The following is an 18,040-nucleotide window of genomic DNA, read 5'->3' on the forward strand; positions in this document are numbered from 1 at the left end:
TTTCCTTGCACAGCCTGCTGGCATGTGCTGCATGGACAGACAGATTTCAGGTCAGATGGAATTTTGCACATCAGCAGGAGTCCTGGTGGGTTTTTTTTCCCCTGCCTTCATGTGGATCATCGGCTGACTGGTTTGGGTATACCTAAACTCATCAACTTGCTACAAGTGTAGAGGCTGCGAATGTTGGTGGTGTCTCTACCTCTCTTTTTATCACCCATAACTGTTAATCTTTATAGAATATAAACACACTAGTGTAAGACAAATTTACAAAGTTAATAGTTCATGATGTTGACAAGACCTGCAGGAATATTGTGAAGAAGTACAGGGAATAGACATGGAAGAGACTGAGTTGACAGGCTCTGAGAGTGTTGCAGGCATGTCACAATGCACCCAGCACACCCTGCAGCCAAAGCTCTATAAGGGATGGCTTTCCTTGTCCTGTGAGGGTAACAAACCACTCCACAGTGCTCCTGGGAGACTACTGGCCTGAAATGCTTTTGTTTCCAATATATTTGGGAAAAAGAATTTAACACCCAGATACGATAACAGATCATAGGCTTTCAGTTCATGAATCCAGTGCTGAAAGGCAGACTGCTTCAAGGAGATTTGTCTGGGTTTATTCTGATATCTGGTTCAGCTATAGTTGGTGAAATGTTTATGCTTGGAACAGATACTCTTGCTAAACACTCCTTGTCTTCTTTCACAGAGGAAAGAAACTTCAGTTTTTCTTCTTGACACAGCAATCTCTTCCCCATCATTTCAGTAGCTAATAATTTATCCCTTTGCTTGCTTCTAATCTCATCATTAGTCATGTGCCTTCACAAAAGCAATACAATACATCAGACTAAAGATGTCAGGGTTAGAGGTTTAGACTTTGCTTTTCAAGGCTGTGATTCCCAACTTCCAAGTAATACAATATTTATAACTTTTTCTAGTCTTATAACAGTGGCTAGTAAAATACCCACATAAAAGAAAATACAAATACAACATGGTTTTTACTTCTGAACCTTCTGACCTGGCAAACTTAGATATCACATGCTTATTTCTACCCACTGAAATATTCAATTTTAATTTATTTTGCTCAGATATTGCAGACCATAAATAAATACTAAAATTATTGCAGTTTTGCCCTGATTTCTCAACAATGGTGCTTTTTCACATAACTAAATATACTAACATTTAGAGTTCAGTTCAGCACAGTTTAAAAACACAGTTTTTATCAAAACCTGCTTAAAAAATATTTACACTTGATCTGAGTGCAGTTTTTTGTTTACTTTCTGTGATTTGTCTTGGCAATATGTAGGCAGAATTTTAGACGAGAGTATTTTCTGATTCTGTTCCCAATGTATTGACTTCTATCTTACTGTATTTCTTCTGTGCTGAGACAAATATTACAAACTATAGTAGATTATGAAAATGTTACATTTAATGAAAGTCTATGAATCTTATCACTATACACATCAAGTATCACTGTGGGACTGTTGAACTGCAAATGGACTTCAAGTCTGTCAGTTCACATGCTTTGAGCTGCAACAAGTCTCTTACAATACAAGAAATCAAAGGCATCTATGCTAAAATGCCTCTATTTCTTTTTAGTATCCTCAGTGGTTATCTTATTCCCAAGTTTAAGCGTGACAGAATGAAGATACAGTGGCTGGCAGCATCTGATAGAACAACTGAGTACATCAATTCAATCTTCATCATGGCTTATAAAATAATACGCACTGTACTACATAAATATTGTTTTAGTTCTAATACAAACACTGAAAGAGCCTTTGCAAAGATTTACAGGTTAATGCAAGGTACTGCACTTACCAAGATGCGTGTTCATCATCTTTGCACAATATTTGCACATGGCTTCCAAATCGTTTAGCTGTCCTTGTAGGAATGAAATCTGGGCCTCTAATTCCTCCTCCTACAATGAAAAGATTATTAGCATTAAACCCACGAAATGTCTATAATGCAGAGTAAAAGTAGTAGCTTAACCCTTGACATGCTTAGACATCTTTTAACTTTTTCTGTTCCTTTGTTCTTGGAAAATTTTGTCATTTCACGGAAATAGGGTTTGGTTTTAATATCTCAGTATTTATTAGTACTACTCTTTTTCCTTTTAAGGAGTTAAATAACAATCTCTCTACACTGACCTCAGAAAGGTTAATGATCCAGAATTCTTTTATAGACCAGCTACCTGGTTTCATTTGGGCAAACAGTACCACAGCACTGGCTGAAAAAAACTCACCAAATGAGAAAACTTCTTATTTCTGCCAGAGCAATTTCCTCAGTTATTCCTTTGAAACCATTTTTTGAATTTCAAGAGATATATTTCATGAGACCTACTATTGCATCTCAAGGATGCATTACTGCCACATATTTTGGCACACTTATTTTTGTAACAACCTTTAACTGTATTTAATCCCTGCACTTCTGTGCGCAGCCAACCTCACTTTCAAACATTGTCATGCAAAATACTTAGGTGAAAACTATTTTTAACACACATATGATAAAGCAGTTACTCTAAATTATTAAGTTATGTTTTAAAAATATGCATAAAGTAAAATAGAAATTAAAAAAATTAATTTTAAGGCCCAGGAGAAGCATTAGTACCCATCATGGATACGTGCCCTGTCTAAGCAATTGGAACTACCTCAGCTAAGAATTCCTCTCTTTGAATGCCTTTGTTGGTTTACAAATCCATCCACTCTAGTCTTTGAAGACCATACTGCAGAGGAAGGTCATCACTCCTTTGGAAAAATTTCATCAAAGCTAAGTCACTAACAGTATTAAGCAGGATTTTTTTTAAGTATGCAATTGAATTCAAGATACTCAGAAAAAGCCAAAGTAAATTTTAGCCTCCTGTTTTTCTTTGGAGGTTTGCAATTCTATCATAGTTTTGTTTAATAGAGATCACTGAGCATTAGAGAGTGAATTATGTTTCCAATGACAAAAATCTTCAAAACGATCAAGATGAATAAATAGAGTGAGTTAGTCTTGATTTACAGGTATAAGTGATCTTAACTCCATCAGAAACCAAGAGAGAACCAAGTAAAGGAAACTTTGCACTAATATATCATAAATCCAAAAGAAATTGATTAATAAAGAGCAATGTAACTGTAGCATTTGCAAGATGCTTTCTGCCTACATGCTTTTTTTTCTTACAACTAATAAATATGAAACATTTTTTCCATCCTATTTCTTTATATGATATACTCTCATTTTTTTCTTCTTATCCTCATACTTTGACCACTTAGACCTCAAAGAGGTTGATTTCATTTGCCAATTTAGAGTTGTTGAGTGACCTCATTCAAAGTCTGCAGCTCTGTCACAGCCTGTACAAGCAGATCTGCATTGACATTTCTATTCAAGTGATGTTCCTGCAGAAGACCTTTTTCTAGCACAAACAGGTATTGACTGCAAGAAATAATCTACCATAAATTTTAAACTGCCATTGGCACTGAAAGTGCAGCTGTAAGATAGGGAGAAGTTACAATATTTGAGTATTCTACTATAAAATAACACAATCAAATTCTAAAATTATTAGCCAGTAATTGAATCCCAGTTTATCTCTTACAGGTGAATAATAAAAATTTAACTTATTGTAATAAATATTTCCATGTCTCCTAGACTTTTTTTTTTCCTTATTCATAGGTGAGGACTGCAGTAAATTGATCTTGAAATGCTTTTGGACAGCTGAATTCACCCAAATGGAGTCTGAATTGACCTTTTCAATTATACAACAGTACCTCTTTTCCTGGCAAGTGAGAGCAGTGCTAATTAAACTACATCCCCTGTTCTTTCTGCTTACTGGAATCCAGTATGGGGACGAGCAGTGTTCAGCAGACCCAGCAGGCACAAAGGAGGGAGTTGTAGTCAGGGAGTCACAGACAGTGCAAGAATTCTCCTTCCCAAGTGGGAAATCTTACACAAGGTTAAATGAACTTGGAGTTCCTGACTTATCTGGCACCTGTGGGAAGGGCACCAAGGAGTGCTGGCAGCAGGATGTGCAAATAGGCAAGACAGTTAACTTGGCACTTGACACACAAGAGACCCAGGGTTTTTTGCACAATTAGACAACACCCAAATGGCAATGACTCACTGCAAGGTGTAACCTCCACCTCTGCTGTCACCAGCGGTGCTGTGACCACCTCTGTGCAGGTTCTGAGAGTGACCTCCCTGATGGGGGGTTTGCTCTATTGTAGTCCCCAGCAGCAGGTGAGCAGTAAGAGGCAGGTGTGTTTTATTGTGTTGGGAGGACTGACAGGTGACCGACAAGATCTTTCCAAGTGTAAAACTTCACAAGACAGACAGGAAAGGTGCAACTGAGGCAAGATACAGTGGGAAGAAGGCATGCACTGATACGAGGGAGAGAGCTGTAAACTTGTGACTTCTGGTAGCAGAAGGGTTGCCCAGTGGTGCCAGGTCCAGGCAGCAGAGGGTAAGACCAAGCTCCCTCAGCAGAAGAATTCAGGTTGGACACTATCAGAGCACTACCAAGGAAAAGTGATGAGTGAGTGCATGGCTGGTGACTCTTCCAGCCTGACTTGTCAGCTAGGGAGGTGTCTTACTCGTGCCCCAGCTTGTAGTGTAGCAAAAGACTGGGGTCACCTAATGTTCTGACTTTTTTTGTCCTTATTCATGCATCCACCAGAGAACGGGTGATGTGAAACCATTTTAGTCCTTAAGTGACTGTAGGGCTCCTGAGCAAGGGTGAAGGGGAGGAATCCTGGTGGTGTTTCTTTCCCTTCAATCCTACGGCAAAAGGGAAAAGTCTAGAGAGTGTACCAGGAGACCACATACGGTTACAGGTGTACCAGGGAGACCACATATGGTTACATACTTGGTAGCATTAGATGAAGTTCAACTATTTTGCTTGTGGCAAAATTTGATGAGGACAGAAAACATAGAGAACAGGTCTACCTGGCAAAGATAGGGAAGAAATCTTTGTGAACAAACTTGCCAATCTAGGGGGTGGGACTTTGCTACAGAACACGGATCTAATCCACACACATGTGAGGAATCAGCACAGATAAGGCAGGCAGAAGGTCCACTTGGCTGAGTAAGGAGCTTCCTAATGAACTTAAATGGGAAAAGCACATATAGAGGTGGAAATGGTGGAAATGGAGAACACACGTGTGGAAACAATGACAGGAAACAAAGGACAGGCACACAGTCATTGTTTGGGCACATGAACAAAAATAGGAAGGACAAAACCCCATCTGGAGCAAAAATTAATGGGGGGCATTCGGGGGTAACAAGAAGTAAACTTGTAAGTAGACAGAGAAGCAAAAGGAGATTCAAGGAAAATGGTCTATTGCTTACTAAGGGAGATAACACAATGACACATGATACAGAAAAAGCTGCAGCACTTGAATTCATTTTTGCATCTCACTTTTTAGGCTAACTCTGTTCCCAGACCTCTGCATGTACTGTTTGGGAAGGAGAGGGATGGCTGTGGAGGGGGGAAGGGCATAAGCTGATGAATACCTGAAGAAGCAGTGTGTGTCCAAATACATGGGACTACATGGGATATACTTCTGGGTGCTGAAAAAATGACAGGGTGATTACAACACCACTGGCTACTATCTGTGAAAAAACACTGCTATTGCAGAACATCCTTGATGACTGCAAAAAGGTTAATTTTAGATACATACTAAACAAGAGTGAGGAGGGGTATCTAAGGGACTATGCAATGGTTGGGCCTCACCTTAGTCCTTGGGAAAATTGTGGAGCATGTCCTCTTGGAATCAATTTTCAGCATGTAAAGGACAAGACAATAATCAAGAAAAGTCAACAAGGATTTACCAAGAGCAAATCATGCTGGACCAACCTGGCTGCCCACTATGACAAAATGACTGGGCATGCAGATGAAGGGAGGAAAGTGAATGCAATGGAGTTTTACTTTAGTTAGGCTTTTGATACATTTCCAAAAGCATCATCACTTATACTATGATGAAGTATGGGCTGAATGAAAGGACTGTAGGTGGGCTGGATTGTTCAGAATCCCAAGCCTAAAGAACAGAGTCACTAGCTTGATGTCCAGTTGATGTTTGGAAATGAGCACTGTAACAAATGAAGACACTATTCAGTATTTTGTATTAGTGCTATAAGACTGTCCAGTATCTTCATCAATAGGCCAGATAATGAGACAGAATGTACACTCAGTAGATTTTCAGATGATACAAAATTGGGAGGTGTTGCTGCTGTGCTGACTGGTGGAACTTGAACTCACAAACACCATGAGACACAGGAAGCCTAGGTAAGAGAAGCCTTTTTGAGGTTTCTGTTTTAGAAATTTCTGTAAATGCAAAATTCTGCACCTGAGAAGAAAAATCCCAATGCACCAGTGCAGACAGAAGGAACTTTTTGTTTCAGATTTGCCAAAAAGGATATGGAGGTTGCAGTGGCTGTTGAGCTGTTTATAACAAAATTCTCTTATCATGAATAATGTAAACAGTTGCACTGAACTACATTATGAGCAATGTGGTCAGCAGATCCAGGAAAGTCATTATCACCCCTTTCTACTCAGTGCTTGTGAGCCCTCACTTTTAATAATGCTTTTCAAAGGGCCTGCAGTTCAAAGACATTGGGAGGCTGGAGAAGGCTCAGGGCAGGAGCACTGTGAAGGCTACAGGTCTGGAGGAGAGGCTGAAGGAGCAGTGCTTACTTATTTTGGTGAAGAGAAGCTCAAGGAGGATCTACTGGGAGCCTGTAACTACATGGTGTAACAAAGATGATGGAATTAAACTCTTCACAGACAATATAGAAGGCACTATGGCCCAAAACTGTGCCTTGGAAGGTTCAAATTGGTCATTAGGAAAATATTCTTCATTAGAAGAGTAGTGCAGTGCTGGAAGAGGTTACTTACAGAAGAGGTAGTTTCTATTCAAAGCCACTGACCTGATCCACTGCTAGTGATTGTATTATTCCAAGTGGCAGCTAAGCAGAAGTCTCTTCTATACAACATTTCTAAGACTTATCTTTCAAAGACAGTACTTTTCAAAGGTCGCTCCGTAGAGGTAAACAGCAAAATCACAAAGCTCCTCAGGAATGAGGACCATTTTTTCAGTAATCTAATAAAATTTTTTAGCAGTGTTAGATGAAACAACTGATTTATAGCTAGCATAGTGCAGATGCTCTCAGTGCAGTATAAATTGCACTTACCTTTAAGTGCAACTTTTCATTGTGCTAACAAAATGACTAACATTTTTATTTTGTGTACATATAGCAGTGCTGATTTGATCTCTCTTATGCATTAACAGAGACTTATAAATTCTTCAAACAGGCCAAACCTAAGTCAGGAGAAATCCAGTATGGTCTGGACCAACCTTCCAGCTGAAACTGCCCTTTCAGCTGATCTGACACACAGAGCACTAGAAACACACGGACAACGATTCCAACTCATTCAACCAAAATACAAAATCAGTCTCAATTTACCAAACAACAAGTTCTGTGAAGCTCAATATTTTCTAATATTGGGAACTGCATTATGAGGAAAAGCAGCAAATCAAGCAGCAAATCAAACTAGGAAGTCACTGCATCAGACATGGGAGATAAAGCTCTGCATATTTACATATGCAATCTTGCAGAAAAACAACTTAATACTTTCTGAAAATTCAGTTCCAGGGTTCTCAAAAAACTATTAAACACCTTCAGCCTTGCAGATGATATAGAGCCTTACAGATAACCATTAACATCTGGAATTTAACAGGAGAATGAAAAGAAAGTACAGTAATTTCACGAATACAAGCCGCACCAATTTGACCAAAATTTTGGTGGAAACCCGGAAGTGCGGCTAATATTCCGGGGCGGCTAATACATTAACAAAATTCTAAAATCTGCCAACACGGAAGTGAGAGCCCGCGGCAGCCCCAAGCCAAGCTGGAGCCCGGCCGGCCCCGGCTGAGGTGGGAAAGCCTGGCAGAGGCGGGGCCAGCAGTGTGGGGGCGGGCGGCAGAGCCTGAGCCAGCAGGGCGGGGCAGGGGGGGTGGCAGAGCCCGGGCCAGCAGGGCGGGGGAGCCCGGGAGAACTGGGGCTAGCAGTGCAGGGGAGCATGGCAGAAGCAGGAAGGCCGACGGGTGGGGCTGCCTGGCAGCGGGGGAAGCCCAGCAGAATCGGGGCCAGCAGCATGGGGGAGCCCGGCGGTGCGGGGGCCTGCAGTGCCGGCCAGGGCGAGGAAACGCGGCGGCGGTGCAGACGGGAGGGGGCGGCTGGCGAGCCTGGCAGCGGCGGCAGCGGCTGGCCCGCCGGCAGGGCGAGTACGTGAACACAGCGGCGAGGCGGCCGGCATGCCTGCCAGCGGCGGCAGTGGCTGGCCCGCCGGCAGGGCTAGGGAACGCGGCGCGGCCGCCGAGCCGGGCGGCGGCAGCCCGCCAGCAGGGCTAGGGAACGCGGCGCGGCCGCCGAGCCGGGCGGCGGCAGCCCGCCGGCAGGGCTAGGGAACGCGGCGCGGCCAGCGAGCCGGGCGGCGGCGGCGGCAGGCCGCCGGCAGGGCTAGGGAACGCGGCGCGGCCGCCGAGCCGGGCGGCGGCAGCCCGCCGGCAGGGCTAGGGAACGCGGTGCGGCCAGCGAGCCGGGCGGCGGCGGCGGCAGGCCGCCGGCAGGGCTAGGGAACGCGGCGTGGCCGCCGAGCCGGGCGGCGGCAGCCCGCCGGCAGGGCTAGGGAACGCGGCGCGGCCAGCGAGCCGGGCGGCGGCGGCGGCAGGCCGCCGGCAGGGCTAGGGAACGCGGCGCGGCCGCCGAGCCGGGCGGCGGCAGCCCGCCGGCAGTGCTAGGGAACGTGGCGCGGCCAGCGAGCCGGGCGGCGGCGGCGGCAGGCCGCCGGCAGGGCTAGGGAACGCGGCGCGGCCGCCGAGCCGGGCGGCGGCAGGCCGCCGGCAGGGCTAGGGAACGCGGCAGCGGGGCGGTGCTGACGGGAGAGGGGGGCCAGCGAGCCCGGCGGCAGCGGCAGCACCACCCGGCCAGCCCCGCTGAGCCGTGGCGCTGAGCTGGGCTACCCGGCCCCGTCGGCAACCATGAGCGGGCCGAGCCTTCCTGGCCCCGCCCCGAGCCAGTAAAGCCCGCTATGCCGCGATCCTGTTACTAATTGGCCAATTTGTGAAAGCTGCGCAGGGATTCTCGCGACGAACGAAAGTGCGGCTAATATTCGGGGTGCGGCTTATCTATTGACAAAGACAGCAACATTGTCGAGGCACCGGAAGTGCGGCTTATAATCCATGCGGCTTGTATTCGTGAAACTACTGTAGTTTATTTGTGGTACTACATTGATTTACATTTCACTAACAATATTAAGCAGGCTAGAATTTATGTCTCCAGTCAAATCAAGATTCTATTTGAGTGCCTTCATACACATACTTCTAACTATTTTCCTGGTTTTGGCAAGATTGAATCTGCAAAAACCTTGACTTACATTTCTGTTTCTCATACTTTTTTCTTCTTATTCATATATAGAATTTTGCTTACATTGCTACACTTCCTTTTTTTCTTTTGCCATGAGAGCTAATTCCTTTGTGATTAATTTTTGACATTTCTTTGCTATTTCCACCCCAGTCTATACAGTTCTGGTACTCTCCATTTGTCTAAAGCTTGTTCTTCTGTTTTTATTATCCTTCCTTTCATATATCTTCTCACCTTTACAAAGAGAGCTATGGAAATAAATTTTTATATCCTTCCTTTACTCCTGAGCTCATAATGAGATCAGCGATGCCTCTCCCATGCCCCATTTTTCATCAAATTTTACTGCAGCAAAAAAAGCTGAATAACTGAAAGTGGTCAGTATAGTCAAGAACAGAAACTTTTACACTTTTGACATTGTAATCCTAGCCTTTTACAGCTCACGGCTTTACAAGGTGCAATATGGTTTGTAGACATGGGTAAGGGCACTGGAATTTGGTAGCCTTTACAAGGTCTGATGACATACAGTTTTGGGAGAACCACTATTTCTCAAAATTGCTTTTATCAGTTTAAACAAATTTTCTCTCAAATACACAACATGTAGCTTAAGACAGAATTATGAAAAACAGGGAATACAAACTTGAAAAATCAGCATTGTAATGCCTTTCTTTCAAAATACCATTTAGTCTTCAGTCTTGCTATTCAGGAGATGAAAGAAAAATTGTACATTTGTCTGTTTAACCCACGTAGGAAAGTCAAGGAAAAGCAAACTCTGTTGTCAAAGCTTACAACAATGTATGTCCAAGCATTTCATTCATGAATGCTCAGAATGGCAAAATTCCAATTCATCTTAAATCTGAATTCTAAATAAGAATAAACTTGGCAGCACTACCAAGTGCTAAGTGCTGTGGAAAAGAAACTATCTTCAAAGAGACAAGTATTTAAACGCATTTAAGGTATTTAAGCACTAATGCTGAAATTTAAAACATTAAAAAAAAATCCAAACCAGCGACAGAACTGAACTGGCAAGGAAGCCCAGTCTTCCTGAGGTGGGTCAATGATGGGTTGGGTGAAGTGTGGAGAAAACACAATGTCATGATATAAATATGTAAGCGTACAGACCAGGATACTCTTCTAGACTATATAGATCTGCATGCACATCAGTGAGGTCTTGAACTTGAGGTGGTGTGGGGTTTTTTTGTTTGCTTGTTTTTTTTCCCCTGTAGTCAACGGCTACTTTTCTTATATGAATTTACCCAGTCACATTTTCAGTTTTTTTTCAGTATTCATAGTAAGAGCACAGGAAGCTCCATAGCTCTCAGCAAATTGGCATGGCAAATTAGAAAAAAATTTTGATGAGGTATCAAAACATTTAGAGGACAATAATGGGAAAAATGAGTTTGATACATGGAAATCCTGAAGTCAGGGACTTGCCAAGAGTCTTACCAGTACTTAAGTTCTTATTCATAAATTATACAAACAGTTTTCAGATGTCAGTAGCAGTTTGCAAGCGAAACAAGACTCAGATGCTAGGTATAAATTGCTTTCTCACTTAATTTTAAACAAATTCCCCTGGAGTAAAAAGCAGTGGTTACTCTTTCCATTTTGTGGGAATTTATTTATTTTTCTAATCTAAGAATTAAATACAAGAGTTAACCTTATAATCTTGAATCTCTGACAGTTCAATGTTGGTTGACACCCCCATAATTTCTTTATATTCTATGCCAGGCACAAAATAGTGCAGAGCATATGGTGACATTTAAACCAGAAACCCCCATTTCTGAGTGCTGAATTACATGCAGTGGAACGTAACCCAAGCTCTTAATTTATTTTATTTACAAATTTAACTTGTTATTTAACTGTATCACTCATGGTCCCTCATCAGGACCAAGGCCATGCTGTGCTGGATGCTGTACAAATAAAAAGAAAAATCCCACTTCTCTGAAGGACTTCATGGTGTAAGCCAAGAGACAACAGATGGCTGGAGACACACATATGGGGAGGACATGGAAACAATATGGCTATATTAGTCAGTCTTCTAGACATGGCTTCAGCATGGAGCCAAACTGTTGTTGATGAAAAGGTGGTATTTTTGAGAGAGTTTTCATAGAGCATTTATTCTGCAGATGTTTAGAGGAAGTTTCTTCTATGTAGAAGGGGCTATGAAATGATTAGACGAAAGCGCACCAAGCACATCAGAGTCACGGGTGAAATGTATATTGTCACTTTCATGTTGAAAGTTTTGCTACTTGTGAAATTTTTGCACAAAATGAAATTTTGTGAATATTAATGTATTACCCAGGGAGGACAGAAAGAAGTTCAGATATTGCCTTCATATGCTAATCCAGCAGAAGTAGAGGTTATACGTTGATTTCCTGTGCTGAACCATTATCTTACAGTATTTATATGTCTGTGTGGTAACTGAAATATCCCCATGCTTAATATATTTGCAAATAACTCCTGTTTTGTCTTCTTCACATCTTCAAAACTGCCTAGTGTTTATTATTTTGAATATATTTTCATAAATGTTAAACATTTTAAGCACAGTACTTTCAGCTAAGTCCTACTAATGTGCATTTTCTTCCTTTAGACTGTAGGCACAACAAACATGAACTATGTCTTTATTTTATACCACTTTAACTCCTGCTTATGCTTTCTTTTTTTACACCATTGTAACTCAGACTGCTATTCCAGTGTGGTATGAGATAGCTTAAGTAGGAATGCTTTCTTCCCTTTCTTCTTGTATATTCTTCAAATTACTTTTAGTTTCACTAGTGTAGTGTAGTGCTATTAAGTACAGTTACTCAGACTTCATACTTACTGATGGTTACATACTTATTTCAGTGCTTTTCTAGATCAGAACCCTTAAAGCACAAACAGGTTCTCTGCCAGATTGGAAAAATCTTTTATTTTAATCTCTTTTCTCCTCTTTCTTATCATTATTTTGACCTGTTGCTTTCCAATTTTGCTTTCTGGTAGTACTCAAAATATCTCAAAATATATCAGAGGACATCTGCGGCAATGAATTAGGCAAACAGAAATCCTGGAAGTCTAGGTTCCAAACGTAGTGCTGGCAAAGTTAAAACATTTGGGTGCAATGGATCCTCATCAGCTCAAAGAAGTAAATTCGGAAGATGAATTATCTGTTTTAAAACCTGAAACAGAACTGCCACTGCCAAATCTTTTGTGAACATATATCAGTGACAGCCGTCTGAAAGGGGTGGGGGGAATAGGACTGAGAAAAAACAAGAAAAAACAAAAACAACAACAAAAAAACCAAACAAAAATGAAGGAAAGGTCAACAAAATATCTATCCACTGTGACTCAAAGGAGCCAAGCTAAATGGTTATGTACCAACACAACAACAACAACACATTATTTGGTTGAGAAGGCTCAGATTGAAAACAAGTATCAAAGACAAGAAAGGAATTTTATAATACAAATAAAAATGTTCAAGTAGAATAAGACCAAGAAAAATTTGGCAATAAATTAAAATGCTAGAAGGCATTCACGTGCAAAGGTACATGTTTTTGGGAATTAGTACAATCCTTACTTCCTCTGTGTGCTCCCTATAACAACACAGTAAGGGATGGCATCTCATGATGCTTCTCCAAGCTATGCACACGTAAACATAACAATGAGATTATAATAAAGGATTAAAAGAATTTCAGCCTTTTTGTACTTAAAATTCCCCCTCAAAATAGAGAACAAGCCCCCAAAAACTGAAAGGGGCTGCAACTCGGATTCTGTATAACCAGGAACACAGGAACTCTCTTCCAACATCCAAATTTCTAGCATTCTAGAGTTAGCATTTGTTGAGGAGACCCCACTTTCAAAATGCAAGAAAATTATTATTTTAATGCATTATGTATATGTAGCTTTCTTGAAATACAAGAAACAAGAATTTGTGGTAAATTATTTATCTTCTTCCAAACTAGAATAACTATCCTCTTCCTTGTCATCTAGTTTTAGGAGTTTACATGTTTATTTATTATTCTTTACACATAAATGATATTTATTCACCATTCATATTTATTTATAAATTCTACTAAGATTGGTGAGTTTGAGGCAAAATAGCTGTTTTATTGCATTGATGTATTATTATCAATTTATTTGATTTGTGGTCTCTTAAAGCTAAAAAGACATAGAAGTTTGGAAGAAAATTAAAGTTGGTGCCTCAGAGGATCTCCCTACAACTTGACAGATATATTTCATTTCAATTAAAGTCCTGAAAATAGCTGAAACTCTGGCTAACAGCTTCTAATCACCAGATCCTGCTGTTGAATTTCCATCTTACACAGTTCAAAGTCCTTTTGCCAGCTTAGTTTGCCACATCCCACCTTGCCTGGAGATGTTAGTGGCAAAGGACTACAGGCTTGGAAATTTTCCAAAGCAGCTCCCACATTTGAACCTATTATTGAACAGCTTCCATGTCACCAGCTTCACTGTTCAGAGCCAGAAATCAGTAACTGTACTACTGGAGTATGAGAAGGACTTGTTTTCATATAACCTAGGCAAATTTTCCTCTTAAAAATATTTCACTTCTATGGTCAGACAATTTTTCCTCAGCAAGAAGATGAGAAGGATAAATATGACTAATGGAGAGAGCTCCTGTCTGGAGACAAAGAAAGCAGGGATGGAAAGAAACCTCTTCTGAAAGCACACACAAGACATGGGAGACTTATCTACCTGCTGCCTGCACAAGTCCACCTGCTGGCACTGCACTGTGGGACTGCCAAGAGCCAGTTTAAAAAAGAAACCTGTAAAAATCGGTAAGATCCGTGGAATGCAAAAAGCTGGGCATAACTTGTGGATTGGGTAGGCACTGAACAACTGAGAAAATAGGTAATATTCCACTTGGTAAAGGAACAGATAAGAACAGAAAGAGTTGTAGGGTACTAGAAATTATCCCTTTGAACAGAAATGCTGATAAAAGGTTTCTCTCAGTGCTGCTGTTGAGATTGTCTACTTAAGAATATTGGAAAATTTCTTCATAAATAATAAAACTGATACAGTAATTTAGATGGTATGGCTGCAAACATTTTGGAAATAGTTATAAATAAACACATAGGCAAATGAGAATCCCATTTCTTCCATTATGTTTCACTATCACATCAGAGGGACTTTCTGCCCATCTGTTACACACATTGCTGGCCTTTAAGATTGCATAAACTCACTGTGGCAAAAGTAAGAGAATTGTGAGCAGGGAAACACTAACATGTTTACTTAAACCTTACTGAAAGAGTTGATTAGGTGTTATGTACTTACATAATTATGCTTCTTGATTTTACTGCATGAATAAGATTTTTAATACACACAGTCCTTTATGAAGGACTCCCAAGGCACACCCTTTGTTACAACTCATACTTATTTAAATTCTTTTCAAGCATCAGTTGCAAAATAGTTTCACTAAATCTTCCTCTGGTCAGGCTGGATGTATTTGACCTTTGCTGTGATTCCTAACACGATTGAAGATGTAGACCAGGATTATTTACTTAAGGGTTTTGGAATCTCTAATTTTTCAGAGTTTAAGGAAGGTAATACTAAAGTACAGTGATTACGTAGGGGTTATACATATACACAATTTATACTACTTTGTTAAAATAACAGAAGTACAAGTCTTGTTGTTTTTATAGGGAACTGTTTGATTTAACAAAACAAAAATAAGAATCAAGCTATTAAATGCACAGCCACAGTCTATTCCAGTGGGAAAAAAAATCTTCCAAACACAGAAACCCTTTCTGCCAAAAAAACTCCCAAATTAAACAACAGCCTGGTTTAGAGGCATGTGTGTCATCCACATCTATGTTTTTATTGAGAGTTCAGTGCAGGTCTCTCAGCTCTCCACAGAAAATGACAGTAATTTCATGGTGTTATCTTAAAAGCAGGATGAGGAAATGAAATTCCCACTGAAAAGGAAAAATGTGGCAGCTCAAGCTACCAACACACACCCTCTGATACGTTTTTCTTTGCCACTGGGATGCTGAAACATTAACTTCATTATTAATCTATGGAAAGAGGATGGACAGAGCAAGTCCTGTACCTCTGCTGGTAGCATGATTGCTGTGAAGTGTCACACTTCTTGTGTCCTCAGTCACCTTGATCCTTTTGTAAACACTGCTTATGGTCTCATCCATTAATGATTTTGGTAATTTTAAAATACTTTCTGACAGTTTCAAAAGGCTGCCCAATAATTTCTAATGTTCTTGCTTGCCTTTTTTCAAGTGGTATCAGTCTGCTTCTGTGCAGAAGTTACTGGAAAGTATTATTCACCTACATGCATCTGAATTTTTTGTACCAGAGAAAGAGAAGCTTATACTGACATTTCAAAAATATTCCAAATGGCCCCACAGGTCTGTTCCGTATACATGTGTATTACTTGTAATGTGACAGAAAAAGCATTGCAGAGCCTTTTGGGTTTTTATTAAACTTTTTTTTTCCTAAGCAATTAACTTCCTGTTTTTATCACAGTACAGTTCCTTTTCCCTGAAATGAATCACTCTAAAAATGATAAGGAGCTCTAGGATTCAAAGCTGCCACTCATGCATACAGCTGTTGCTTTACTAAATTATAAGAAACTTGCAAGTATTTCTAATAAAAACTATAAAAGGCAACTTATTTTTTCTTCTACTGTTTTCAGCTCTTTCATTTGACTTACAGGATGTCATGTAAGCCAGAGGAAGGCAACCAAGAAAAGAATCATAGTTCCAAAATATCTCAGAGGTTTTTCTACAAACTCTGTTCATGTGACCTGTCAGCATCTGAAATTTAATATTCTTTTCATCTAACCCTAAAATTAAACAAGCACTGAAGTATTAAATAAATTGCATTTTTTTTGTGTCTAAATTGGCCCATCACATCAGAATAAGGAAGACATATGTCCTCCAGTATTAACTACAGTTAAACATTAAGGCACTGAAGTATTTTAAACTTGATGGCATTGAGAACACTCAACATGTCTTTAACTTTAGGCCTAACAAATCCAATGTACTGATCAAGAATTGGCTGATGTATACAGACAAACAAACTTATTCTGGGCACATTTTATGATGCTTAAGAAAAAAGAGACATTTCATCATAGCATTTGTACTTCCAAATTAATGTTTGGCATGGGTAAGCCTGAACTGACAAGTATTTTGCTTAAAACATTCTGAAGAAATTTAAAAAGTAACAGTCAGGGAAAAGATACATAGCAATAAAAGCCATCTCCAAGATGTATACCATACACAAAAGGGATTTTTGCATATATGGTTTTCTTTGTGCAATTATCTAGTATTTATTTTATTACCTTGTTTGTTTCCATATACCACTTCTACTTGAGCAGAACTGTCAAGTTTGTATGCTTAAACTCAGGCTCTTAAATCACTACAGCAGATGCCTATTTAATTGAAAATAATGGCATACATTAATTTTCTAACCTGTAGGGGTACTCATAACTAACTTCAAATCAGTGAGAATAGCTACGTAAATCACAGACAGTAACAGTTGTTTATACGTGCTTCTGGGGACAATGGCATATGTTGTCAAATTTGATTTAATTAAAAAGTCTGTGCAATCAAAACCAGCATAATGCATGACACTTCTGTTCAGGATATTTTTACAAAGAAATGAGGATTCTGATTGACCATGTTCGTAAATTATTTTAGTAAAGAAAATAAACCACTCCAGATTTTCCTTAGAAATATTTCCTTCTTGAAAATTTTTTAACTAATGTACTTTCTTAAGTTGAAACTTTTATGTAAAAATTTACTTATTAAAGCACAAAGTTTCACTGAATGAAAACTTTATTTTCAGTCAAATCCACATTTTCCTAATTTTTTTTCTTTTTAATGAAAGTTTCAAAAATGTTTATATTATTTGACTGAGAAGTTTTCTCTCTGGCACATCTCTATGTCTGAAAGCAATTTACAAAATATTCTGCCAGAAACTGGGACCAGCCAACCATATTTGCCAGAATCAACGTCTAAGCAGCTTTGCTATTTGCTAAAAAGAGGGGTAGACTTTCTTTAATGGCTGCTGAAGACATAAATGAAACATAATGAGAAATAAATGGACCACAAATGCACCCTTTTTCACAAGACCGCCCAAAAGTAGAGGGCAGTAGGCAGGCTGGGAGAGGAAATTTTGTAGGACTTTATTCCAGCAAGACCGAACCATTCAGAAGATAGTGGGCACTAAAGTGCATTACAGAATAAAAAATTCTGTGTGTGTTTATGGGAAGACAGCTCCAGAAACTGTTGCTTAAGTGATTCCTGTTAGAAAGCCACAAAGGATACAAAGGAGCAGGGAACCATCTCAATGCTGGGCACAAAACAGGCTTCCAAACTCTTTTGGTGGACCTCACATAAACATACAGCTTTGTGCCACTCAACAGTAATGTCAAAAACATCAGCATGCCATGGGCTGCCAAAGCATGAACTGATATTGCGCATTCAGCCCTGAGGCTGTAGATTCATTTATTTAACTAAGTAAAGCAGGGGACATCTGTTTCTGGTAACAGAAATAAAAAAGTCACTCCACTGATCTTTGCATCTGAGGGGAAAAAGTATGTAGAAGAAAAAAAATATCCCAAATGTTACTAACCTAAATAAGTCCTTATATGAGCAATGGACACATTTTATTCCTGGAGGCAATGAAACAAGTATCAATTTTG

At 40.2% G+C, this 18,040-nt stretch overlaps 1 protein-coding gene across 8 annotated transcripts in view; it reads right to left on the bottom strand.

Annotated features, from left to right (window-relative positions):
* Window positions 1–18,040, bottom strand: part of LOC116993544 (TBC1 domain family member 5-like) — a 325,432-nt gene that overhangs the window by 19,491 nt on the left and 287,901 nt on the right. For 5 of the 8 annotated variants that reach the window (XM_033054285.2, XM_033054293.2, XM_033054299.2 and 2 more), the window contains 2 exons: window positions 5,702–5,734; window positions 1,816–1,915 (listed from right to left, as the gene is read on the bottom strand). In XM_033054285.2, coding sequence (XP_032910176.1) covers window positions 1,816–1,915; window positions 5,702–5,734 — 133 coding nt within the window. The remainder of the gene's footprint in view (window positions 1–1,815; window positions 1,916–5,701; window positions 5,735–18,040) is intronic. The other 3 variants (XM_033054316.2, XM_033054336.2, XM_033054344.2) reach the window with 1 other exon arrangement.

Source organism: Catharus ustulatus, chromosome 1 (assembly GCF_009819885.2).
Source record: "Catharus ustulatus isolate bCatUst1 chromosome 1, bCatUst1.pri.v2, whole genome shotgun sequence".
In the NCBI taxonomy this organism is placed as follows: Eukaryota; Metazoa; Chordata; class Aves; order Passeriformes; family Turdidae; genus Catharus; species Catharus ustulatus.